Below are 12356 nucleotides of genomic sequence, written 5' to 3'. Positions count from 1 at the left end.
ACAGTTTAAAACTTTCTGAGAAATAGCCATTATTTACTATTTTACACCTAGGGTTACTACTATAAATGATTTTGACCCATTTTATAAGAGATTCTCCAAAATTGAAATGCTCCAGGCATTTATATATAAACCCCAGTTGCACTTTATCAAATGCCTTTTCGAAGTCTACTATGAATAGCAGGCCTGGTTTCCCATATTTTCCATAGTGTTCTATTGTTTCCAATACTTGCCTTATATCATCTCCAATGTATCTTCCATGTAAAAAACCTGTCTGATTAGAATGAATAATATCCGACAATACCTTTTTAATTCTATGTGCTATACATTTTGCTAGAATTCTTGCATCACAACACTTAAGTGTAAGGGGCCTCCAATTTTTTTAATGGACTGGATCTTTATATTTTCCACTTGTATCCTGTTTCAGTAATAATGAGATCAGACCTTCTTCTTGAGTGTCAGATAATCTACCATTTACATAGGAGTGATTAAAACATGCTAATAACGGTGCTTTTAGTATATAAAAAAGGTTTGGTATACCTCGACTGGTATGCCATCCAACCCTGGAGTTTTCCCAGACTTAAAGTCTTTAATTGCATCCAGAGGTTCCTCCTCTGTAATTTCACCTTCACATGAGTCTTTCTGTATGGCTGTTAATTTTACATTATCAATAGAAAAAAAATCTCTACAATTAGCTTCAGTTAGAGGAGATGGAGGCGACTGAAAAGAAAACATATGCTTAAAGTACCTTCTATCCTCCTTCAAAATATCATTTGGTGAACCATGGGTGACTCCGTCAATTGTAACCAGTTTCATAAAATTATTTTTGGTAGCATTCCTATGTTGAAGATTAAAAAAGAATTTTGTGCATTTTTCCCCATATTCCATCCAGTTTGCTTTATTTTTATAATATATTACACTTGATCTTTCTTGAATAAGTTTCTCCATTTCTTTTTGTTTTTCCTCTAATTTATTCTGAGCCTCTATGTTACAGTTTTTATTGCCATCTATCTGTTCTGTTAGACTTTCTATTTCCTTTGTTAGTATAAACTCTTTTGACCTAAATTGCTTTTGTTTTCGAGATGAGTACTGAATTGCATGGCCTCTAAAGGCACATTTAAAGGTGTCCCATACAATAAGGGGATTTACTGTACCTGTTATGTCGGAAAAAGTCAGTTATAAATTCCTTTGTTCTAATTATAAATACATTATCATCCAATAGGCTTTGATTAAATTTCCAATATCCTCGCCCACGTGGAAATTCAGTAAGAGTAATGTATATGCCAATTATATGATGGTCCGACTGCATTCTGTCCCCTATCATCACTTTTTTAACTTTTGGTGCCAACGAGAATGAGATAAGAAAGAAGTCAAGACGACTAGCTTGATTGAGTCTCCGCCATGTATACAGTGGGGGAAAAAAGTATTTAGTCAGCCACCAATTGTGCAAGTTCTCCCACTTAAAAAGATGAGAGAGGCCTGTAATTTTCATCATAGGTACACGTCAACTATGACAGACAAATTGAGGGAAAAAAAATCCAGAAAATCACATTGTAGGATTTTTTATGAATTTATTTGCAAATTATGAAGGAAATTAGTATTTGGTCACCTACAAACAAACAAGATTTCTGGCTCTCACAGACCTGTAACTTCTTCTTTAAGAGGCTCCTCTGTCCTCCACTCGTTACCTGTATTAATGGCACCTGTTTGAACTTGTTATCAGTATAAAAGACACCTGTCCACAACCTCAAACAGTCACACTCCAAACTCCACTATGGCCAAGACCAAAGAGCTGTCAAAGGACATCAGAAACAAAATTGTAGACCTGCACCAGGCTGGGAAGACTGAATCTGCAATAGGTAAGCAGCTTGGTTTGAATAAATCAACTGTGGGAGCAATTATTAGGAAATGGAAGACATACAAGACCACTGATAATCTCCCTCGATCTGGGGCTCCACGCAAGATCTCACCCCGTGGGGTCAAAATGATCACAAGAACGGTGAGCAAAAATCCCAGAACCACACGGGGGGACCTAGTGAATGACCTGCAGAGAGCTGGGACCAAAGTAACAAAGCCTACCATCAGTAACACACTACGCCACCAGGGACTCAAATCCTGCAGTGCCAGACGTGTCCCCCTGCTTAAGCCAGTACATGTCCAGGCCCGTCTGAAGTTTGCTAGAGTGCATTTGGATGATCCAGAAGAGGATTGGGAGAATGTCATATGGTCAGATGAAACCAAAATAGAACTTTTTGGTAAAAACTCAACTTGTCGTGTTTGGAGGACAAAGAATGCTGAGTTGCATCCAAAGAACACCATACCTACTGTGAAGCATGGGGGTGGAAACATCATGCTTTGGGGCTGTTTTTCTGCAAAGGGACCAGGACGACTGATCCGTGTAAAGGAAAGAATGAATGGGGCCATGTATCGTGAGATTTTGAGTGAAAACCTCCTTCCATCAGCAAGGGCATTGAAGATGAAACGTGGCTGGGTCTTTCAGCATGACAATGATCCCAAACACACCGCCCGGGCAACGAAGGAGTGGCTTCGTAAGAAGCATTTCAAGGTCCTGGAGTGGCCTAGCCAGTCTCCAGATCTCAACCCCATAGAAAATCTTTGGAGGGAGTTGAAAGTCCGTGTTGCCCAGCGACAGCACCAAAACATCACTGCTCTAGAGGAGATCTGCATGGAGGAATGGGCCAAAATACCAGCAACAGTGTGTGAAAACCTTGTGAAGACTTACAGAAAACGTTTGACCTGTGTCATTTCCAACAAAGGGTATAACAAAGTATTGAGAAACTTTTGTTATTGACCAAATACTTATTTTCCACCATAATTTGCAAATAAATTCATAAAAAATCCTACAATGTGATTTTCTGGATTTTTCTTCTCATTTTGTCTGTCATAGTTGACGTGTACCTATGATGAAAATTACAGGTCTCTCTCATCTTTTTAAGTGGGAGAACTTGCTACAATTGGTGGCTGACTAAATCATTTTTTCCCCCACTGTATCTCACTAGATCAGGATATTTAAGTCTACTAGTTCTAATGTATCCATGACATTCACAATTTCCTTAAGAGCATGTGGGTGATTGATTGTGGTGTGATTTCCTTTACGGTCCATTGAGCTATTTAAAACAGTATTATAATCCCCCACCATAATAATATTGTCTTGAATTGCTTGCAGCGTTGATAATTTATTATATATATTGTCAAAGAAGTGTGGATCATCATTATTTGGTCCGTAAAGGTTAAATGAGCCATATCTGTTTATGGTCCAATAAAATATTTAAAATAATCCACCTACCTTGCGTATCTATTTGGACAATTTGCACATTCGGATCGAAATTACTATTAATTAATATCATCACCCCTTTTGAATTACTTTGCCCATGGGAGAAGTATATTCCCCTCCCCCCCAAATTTCTTTTTCCACGCAACTTCATCTCGAATTGTTGACTGAGTTTCCTGTATACAATAGATATTATATTCCTTCTCTTTGAGCCATGTAAATATTGATATTCTTTTGTTATTATCAGCTAAGCCATTGCAATTATAACTGGCTATACTTATTTCACCATACACCATAATGAGATACAAGTTTCAAGTCTATTTATCATTATATATTTTCGTAAATGTACCAATAAAAAAATACCGTAATGATTGAGTGTCCATATAGCTGTACCGTGATATTTGCATTGCTACTGAGTAACCCTTCAATTGTTCTCCACTAATTCCCCCGCTAAAGCCCCTTCCCATCCCAAGTTGAGCCGTCATCCCAGTGATCGGCATCCCACCCACGTCCCTCCGGATCCCTAAGGCCCCGAGAGGCCAGGACCCATCCATCGAAAACAGCACCCAGTGCCACCCACAAAACAGAAGCAGATTAACCGCCAAAAGCATTTCCAATGCTGTCCCCTCTCTCTCTCTCTCTCTCTCTCTCTCTCTCTCATATATATAACTATTTTTAAAAAATGCATATCCTATTTTCCATCATTATCAATTAATATGTGTAATAATGTCAGCAGTTCATGCGTAGGATTTTAACATATAACCCGGATTGCCATTGTATTACATTTAATTTATTGACAAGCAATTATTATCCTAGCAAATAACTACCGTGGTCCATCCCATACCCCCAACATCCCCACCCCCCCCCACAACAGATGCCGGACAAACACGCACGCACACTCACATACTCCAACACACTCAACCCCCCTCCTCCACAATCCACCATAAAATCGGATACTCAACGGCTGTTATATCCCAGAGCCCAACTCAAGAAAGGACCTGATTTACGAGTGCACATACAGTTACAGCTGATTGAGAAAGCATGCAGATTGAGCAGAAATTGACAACAATGTGAGATTTGATTAATCTACTTAATCTATGTCAAGTCCTAGGTGATGGAGATCAGATCCACCCTCTTCACCTGAGACACAAACACTCTGATCCCGTTGTAACCTTTTTTCCCAAGCATCTCCGTGCAGTCAGACCTTTGATTATTTTGTGCCACCTGGGCCACAATGATAAACCCCCTCTCTGATTGTCCGAGTGTGACCCCCTCCCCATGGGTCACTGCAGCCAGTGTTGCCAGCACTGCCACTACCTGGGTGGGGGTACCCCACCGGAATCCCCACCGGCTAGGTAAAAGGTCATCAAGGTTCTCATTAGCAGCTTTGAGAATTTCCTTGTATATTATGCTCTCCCATCAGGGGGCTCTGGCTTTGTAGGACCAACCCTGCCAGGCAGGCTCAGAATCTTGAGGGGGCGGTGCTACTCAAGTAGGTCTCTGACCGCATTTATTTATCTGTTTAGGCTGCATACTCACAGCAGGTCCATAAAAGAGATGGGAACTTCTCTTTGGTGTATGGGTCACTCAGGTGAGTGTCTAGGATATAGGGTTAGGGATCTTACCATCATGATAGGACAATAAAACATTAGATTAGATGTATACTATATTTAAAAATGTATATCCCTCATCTACACAAAATTGAAAGCTCTCTCACTACCCCTGCTCATAGACCCCCGTCGGCTCTGGGATATGCAACCATTTCCCCTCTCACTCACTTAACGCCGCACCTTTCCAAACACAAAAATGCACACCACATGGTTGACTGCGGAAGAAATGGGCCGAGTGTGCAAACGCACCTGCATCCACACCTGCCGCAAGGGGGAAAGGACGCCAGAGAGAACACAGGACCAACCACAACAACCATCCGCCAAAACAACAACCGCCCGCCAAAAAAGCCATGTTCTAATTAGTTATATTTGAAGATGTATTATTCTGCTTGTTCTCTATTCTTGTTATATCGTTTTATCCTTTTATAAAATACTATACTTACTATAAATGTTCTTTAATATTACAATCCCTATCATTGCTAGTATTGGGTGTTCCATTATTCGACTCCTCTATTACAACTTTTAGAATAGCCATGGAGTAGTCTTTGTGTCTCTGAACATTTGGTTGTCGATATACAGTTTATCCACCACGAGTGCAACACGTTTCCCTTTTAATCTGTTTTCCTTGAAAATTGGATACAGAACTTTGCGCCTTTGTGCAATCTCCCTCGGGAACTGATCATTCATGCCTATTTTCATGCCAGCAAGTCTCTTCCCTAGGCTTTTAACCATTGCTTTATCCTTAAAAAATGCAAATTTGGCGCTCATATTTCTGTCCTCTTTTTCCGAAACGGTGTACACGTTCGAGTTGGATTTTATCGACAGCCTCGAGTGGGATTTGAAGCCTTCATAATATTCTCTGTTATTTCTCCCTCCTTTTCCTGAATACCCGTAAGTCCTAGATTTTCTCTCATCGATCTAGTTTGGATGTCTAGTAAGGCTTCTCAGAAGGTTGTTCTCCTTTTTAAGTTCCCTAACGTCCGTTTCCATCTTAGAGACTGTCACTTTTAATTTTTTGGTTTCTTTCTCACTCATTTGAAAACTCGCTTTCAACTCTACGTCCTAACTGACCAATTTTAGTATGCCCAATTTGTCATTTATCGACTTCAACAGGTCGCTTTCCACACCTATCAGACCCAGTGGTGAAAAGCATATATTATCTGTATCAGTCGATGAGTCGCGTTTCCTCTTGGGGATCAGTTCTCCTCGCTTATCTTCCGCCATGTTTGGGTGTTGCATGTTGTTGTAATAGTTGTCGATATATTTCTCTAGCCTTATGATTTGTTTTGTGTTATTATCCAGATTGAATTTTATTAACTGCGAATATATGAAATGCTAATATTTAGTCTAACTTCCTGATTTTGAATATGTTTTTATCTTGAGGTGGTTTGTACGGCTTTCTATTCAATACGCCATCTTGTCTACGTGCGCGTCATGTGCCTGCGTCTGTTGTATTGATTATTAGCACTGTCGTTAGCTTCAGTAGCTTGGCTATTAGTGTGTGTGTTAGTTCAGCCTTAGCACGCAACAAGATTCAAGCATGTGGGCTTTGAAAGCATTACAACACCAGTCTAAATCCTTGAGGAGCAGCATGTATGTAGTTTGTCATTTCCCCATGTGTAAGTTAACGCTTACATTACATCATACACCATGTAGGCTACCTGGATCAGAATGCACACAATCATAAAAATGGTTCTTTGGGGACTTTAGTTTTTTGAAAACCGTGATGACTAAGACAGGACAGGAATACCACTAAAATAAAGCTCACTTTTCCCATCACATTGTGTGGGTGGGCAGTAATGTCCTTTTCTCAAGCAGAACAATTTTAAATTCAGTCCACTGCAAACAGAACAGTGAAAGGTTCATTCCCAGGCACCATGATGTATGGTTAATGTGGAGCACATGGAGAACACACGACTGCATGGAACAACAGCGAGCACTGATCTGAATATATAAGGAGGGGTGTGTGCTGTGTATGTGCTCAATATGAATCCTGCAGTGGTCTCGTGGTGCGGCCTGCTGCATCTTACAAAGATCAATAAGCCATTAAAACACAGACAAGAGTCATGGTCTGGTTGCCTAGCCCTCATTTCAATCTCCTCATTCACTACCAAGCCAATCAGTGGAGCACTGAGCACCTTCTCTCTCATTACAGAGGCCCATGGAGGTAGGGCTTGGCGGTAAACCATAAAAAACTATTGGAATTAATTCACGGACTGGTTTGGATTTTTACTTTATGTGGCGTACCGCGGACAAGCCACCAGGGGGAGACTCGTCGAGGCCTGGTGACAGCCAGTCTACATCACACGGCGGTGGCTCCCTCTGCTGGACTTGCCAGGTCTCGACGGGTCCTCCGACCAGGACTAAATTGGGGCTGATTGAGGCTGGTGAGTAATCAAGGGGCTGATTGCTCACCAGCCATACGGGGCCCATAAAGATGCCAGGAGGGCAGCACAGGGGAGAGGTCGGAGGTAGTGAGAGGTTGCTACCGGATAGTCATCCTCACGGTCTGCTAGAACCGAGGGGCTTGGTGTTCTACCCCAGAGGAGACAGCATTTCCCGGAGCCCAGAAGACTAACCCTGTTTCTTTTCCTTATTGTTTTAAATAAACACCCTTGAAACTGAGGTATCACACTTGTGTCTGATCTGTGTAAAAGTTTAGATCAAACCCCCTGGTCTGCCACATTTACCTTCTATTAAAAAGGTATTTTAATGTTTGATTTGTTACATTAAATCATAGCAATCACCCGTTTTTATTGGCAGTAAGAAAACCGCTAAAAGCTGAGAACTGCTAGCCAACTTTCTAGCACAACAAGTCAACAACTTCGTGAAGGCAAGCTTGGCAGTTCTTATTTGTGACTATGCACAAATAAGAACTGCAATTGAAGCCAAAAACAGTCAAAGATCATCATATTTATTCTCATAAAGGAGACTTGACGAAATACAGGCATACTAAGACAAAAGTGACAGTGTGTAAATTGATAACAAATTAGCGCAGGAAATGAAGAGATTTATGAAAAAGCAGTTAGTGAATGCTGGAATTTAACAAATAACTATGGAAATGAGAACCATTGGATTTTCATTCCTACGCAATGTTCTACAAATAGGACTACTTCACTGTCAGTTTTGTACTATTATTTTTGGTTGAAGTTTATTTGAATAGCATAAAGCAATCAGAATGGAGAAAGTCCAATAAAACCACATATAATTAATTTGTTGCCATGTACTACCCCTAAGCATACTTAGAACTTTTATTATTCAGAAACAAATACCGTCCAAAATTTGAAAACTACAGTGATATGATCATTTTGGCCATATCGCCCAGCCCTATATGGAGGATATGATTCCTGAAGGTTTTACAGGTCTAAAATAACATGGCTATCTACAGGGTGTACCAGTACCGAGTTGATGTGCATCGGTACGAGGTCATTAAGGTAGCTATGTACATATAAGTTGAGGTAAAGTGACTAGGCAACAGGATAGATCGATAGTAGCAGCAGCGTATGTGGCGAGTGTGAAAGTGCCTATAAAGAAAGGTTCAACGCAGTGTTTTACCCTTTCATTGTATATGCTTTTGTCACCCCATCCGGCCAGTGGCATCTGGTCAGATGAGGTAATCTGGTCAGATGAGACTAAAATGTAGCTTTTTGGCCATCAAGGAAAACGCTATATCTGTCGCAAACCCAGCAACTCTCATCACCCCGAGAACACCATCCCCACAGTGAAGCATGGTGGTGGCAGCATCATGCTGTGGGGATGTTTTTCATCTGCAGGGACTGGGAAACTGGTCAGAATTGAAGGAATGATGGATGGCGCTAAATACAGGGAAATTCTTGAGGGAAACCTGTTTCAGTCTTCCAGAGATTTGAGACTGGGACGGAGGTTCACCTTCCAGCAGGACAATGACCCTAAGCATACTGCTAAAGCAACACTTGAGTGGTTTAAGGGGAAACATTTAAATGTCTTGGAATGGCCTAGTCAAAGCCCAGACCTCAATCCAATTGAGAATCTGTGGTATGACTTCAAGATTGCTGTACACCAGCAGAACCCATCCAACTTGAAGGAGCTGGAGCAGTTTTGCCTTGAAGAATGGGCAAAGATCCCAGTGGCTAAATGTGCCAAGCTTATAGACATACCTCAAGAGACTTGCAGCTGTAATTGCTGCAAAAGGTGGCTCTACAAAGTATTGACGTTGGGGGGGGGGTGAATAGTTATGCATGCTCAAGTTCTGTTTTTTTGTCTCATTTCTTGTTTGTTTCACAAGACAAAATATTTTGGATCTTCAAAGTGGTATGCATGTTGTGTAAATCAAATGATACAAACCTCCAAAAAATCAATTTTAATTCCAGGTTGTAAGGCAACAAAATAGGAAAAATGCCAAGGGGGGTAAATACTTTCGCAAGCCACTGTATATACTGACATCATGTGACAGATCATGTGACACAGATTGCACACAGGTGGACTTTATTTAACTAATTATGTGACTTCTGAAGGTAACTGGTTGCAGCAGATCTTATTTAGGGGCTTCATAGCAAAGGGGGTGAATACATACGCACGCTTTTCCGTTATTTCTTTTTTTCAAGTTTTTGAAACAAGTTATTTTTTTCATTTCACTTCACCAATTTGGACTATTTTGTGTACGTCCATTACATGAAATCCAAATAAAAATCCATTTAAATTACAGATTGTAATGCAACAAAATAGGAAAAACGCCAAGCGGGATGAATACTTTTGCAAGGCACTGTAGAGAACCATAATAATCAATATAATCATATGCTTTATCAATCGCCCCTTTCAGTTGAAATAGTCAACACAACCTGTTGTTTCAAGTCAGTACTTGTTTCAAGTCAAATGGAGGGAGGGATACTCACTCAATGTCTTTTCGGACAGACCCCAGCAAATCTTCTCTCTCCCGGATGGCAAGGAAGTTGGCTTTGGTTTTGTGGAATTCGTGAGTGTAGTCCTAGGGTACAGCAACAAAAAACAGGAGTTAAGGGAATGAAAAACGATTAACCCCATGGGAGTTAAGTGAAAATTCAAACGATGCATGCAGAGCTCAAGTTAGGACTAAGTTCTAAGAGAGGAATAGGCGAAAGATGAGGGGGAGTGAAAGAGAGGGAGGGAGGGAGAAAGAGAGAGAAACATTTAGAAAGAGTAAGAGACAGACAGACCTGCAGGATGTCTCTGTGTCTCTGGAGCGTGTGCATCAGGGCTGCGTTGAGGGACGTCACCCCCGGGGTGCTGGTGTACTCCACCATCTTGTCATTCACACCCGTGAGCTGAGAGACACAGCACCGTCAGTACACATACACACAACAATGCAGGATTCAACCATGTTGGCATGCCTATGATAGTGAAGCTGAATACTACTTGAGAACAAAAATACATTCTGAAATTTCATATAAACTTCATTTAATTAGAATTATTTGCTGTGAAGTCTTACTTTGGCCAGCAGCTGTTCAATCTCCACAGACATGGTCTCAAACATTCTGTCCTGTGTGGAGTTGTTGAGGAGGGGAGTAGTATCTGAGTTGCTATAGGGCAAAGAGGAAGACAAGGAGGGAGAGAAAGACTATTAGGACTCCCAACATGTGGGCTTGGTAGAGGCACTGTATCACCATATTTGTAACACCTATCAGTTCTTTCATCCATAAACACCAAGAAAAGGCATGTTTAAAGGAGAATCTCCATTGAAAGTGCTTTTTAGTCCAGGAGAAGGCTTAATCTCTGTCCGGGAAACTGGCCCTGAAGGTGTAGAAGGCTAGGAGCTAGAAACCTGAATGGGACTGGGCACTAGTATCACCTGTAATGTAGGAACTAGGCCCTAGGGGAAGGGGTTGGGGACCTAAATGGAACTGGTCTTAGACTTACCTGTCTCCTCGACGGCCATCTCTGGAGCTGCTGTAGCTGGTACACAGTTTACTGAAGGACACCAGCTTCAGGTCCAGCTCATTCTCCAGCTGCCTGGCCTGCTTTCGCAAATCTGGGATGTGCAACACACATAGCAGACACACACACCGTTTGGAATTGAGAAACAGGGTTGGCATTAACGTAAGCCTACAGAAAGATTGTAATCCAAATAGCTAAATCAGTCATATCAGTCATATTAATTAGATGTTGTCTTGCTGTCTTTTCCATATAGGTAGTTAAACATCAGAATTGTTTTCTGAACATAAGTATTTTACTGTATTCAACTAACGTTAGTTATCTATACAATAGTGGTAGGTAGATAACTTTAGCTAAGTGGAAACAAAAAAACTACCAGGCAGTCCTCTAACGTAATCATCTTGCTGCTGTTGACAAGAACTTGACTGGCTAGCTAGCTAGCACACAAACATAATTTTCCTAACGTTGGCTGAACATATTGATAGCTACATTACTAACGTTAGCTAGCTAGGTGAAACTGAAATCACATAGCTAGTTAATCAACTCGACAGCAATCTAGCTAGTTAGCTAACTACTGTATACAACTAATCTAAAATAGCTAGCTACAACCTAAAGTTTGTATAGATATGTATTTGAAACTAGCTTGCTAGGCTAACCAACATTAGCAAGCTAGCTAGCTGACGTTAACGTTACATCCGTAAACGCTTCACTTGCTAGTAAAGCTTGTTTTGCTAGCTAGCTGTCTCGTGGACAGGCCACCCAACGGCGTGTCGATTTGCTCCAAATTTGACAACACCTTTGGCCTGTAAACCCCCTTATAATTTACCAAACATCGTTGTAAATGTATCCAATGGCTCTGTCTGATCGCACCCTAGTTGCGCCAGTTTGCCACCTCACCTTCCCAGTAGTTGCTGCTTCCTCCTGCCATTTTTGTTGTCCAACGTCATCAGCTGACGCACGGCCCACCTGCTGTACATGGAACTTGAAAACTCCAACCACAACTGTACACTACAACAGCGCCTCCCCGTGCCGCTAACTAGTCATGTGCAGCATCTATTGACAAACTGGTCAGAATATTGGGAACAAAAAAAGCAGTGTATGTATAACCTCATTGACAGTAATTGATAGCGGAATTATTGTATGAGAAAGACAACTACAGACCACACCTGCCAGCAGAAGAGAATAGGATGTTGCCTTTATAGCCTTCTTTTCAGATAAGCTGTGTCCACATTCCTCTTCCCCTCCCCCATAAAAATAAAATGGCAAATGGTAGTAGTCTGCACACAAACAACTGCATTTTGACATCCCAAAATCCAGCCTATTAACTGACTAAACTAAATCTGCGGTAACACATTTTTCACCTCTCATAGCAGCCACCATGCAAGTTGTCTTCATTCAAAACATGAATTCATTGGCTGTCCACTAGTGGCAATAGTGGGTCAATAGAAGATGCTAAAATTGTGATTCTAATTTATATCAACATTTTGCTGCTATGTTGCTGCTGAATGACAGATACAGTATAATTTGGCTGAGAAGAGATGAGAGCAGAGTCAAACCAAAGCAACGAATTA

General features: G+C 41.1%; 1 protein-coding gene across 4 annotated transcripts in view; it reads right to left on the bottom strand.

Annotated features, from left to right (window-relative positions):
- Positions 1-11740, bottom strand: part of LOC311101805 (Golgi SNAP receptor complex member 1) — a 68036-nt gene extending 56296 nt beyond the window's left edge. For 2 of the 4 annotated variants that reach the window (XM_084142996.1, XM_084142998.1), the window contains exons 1-5: positions 11683-11740; positions 10771-10882; positions 10343-10433; positions 10071-10178; positions 9771-9862 (exon numbers count right to left, since the gene is read on the bottom strand). In XM_084142996.1, coding sequence (XP_083999122.1) covers positions 9771-9862; positions 10071-10178; positions 10343-10433; positions 10771-10882; positions 11683-11713 — 434 coding nt within the window. In that variant the 5' untranslated portion in view covers positions 11714-11740. Of the gene's footprint in view, positions 1-9770; positions 9863-10070; positions 10179-10342; positions 10434-10770; positions 10883-11611 lie in introns of all 4 variants that reach the window. The other 2 variants (XM_084142997.1, XM_084142999.1) reach the window with 1 other exon arrangement.
- Between the last annotated feature and the right edge of the window lie 616 nt (positions 11741-12356).

This window comes from Coregonus lavaretus (assembly GCF_964263955.1).
Source record: "Coregonus lavaretus genome assembly, chromosome: 26".
In the NCBI taxonomy this organism is placed as follows: Eukaryota; Metazoa; Chordata; class Actinopteri; order Salmoniformes; family Salmonidae; genus Coregonus; species Coregonus lavaretus.
This window is presented reverse-complemented; position numbering and strand designations above follow the sequence as displayed.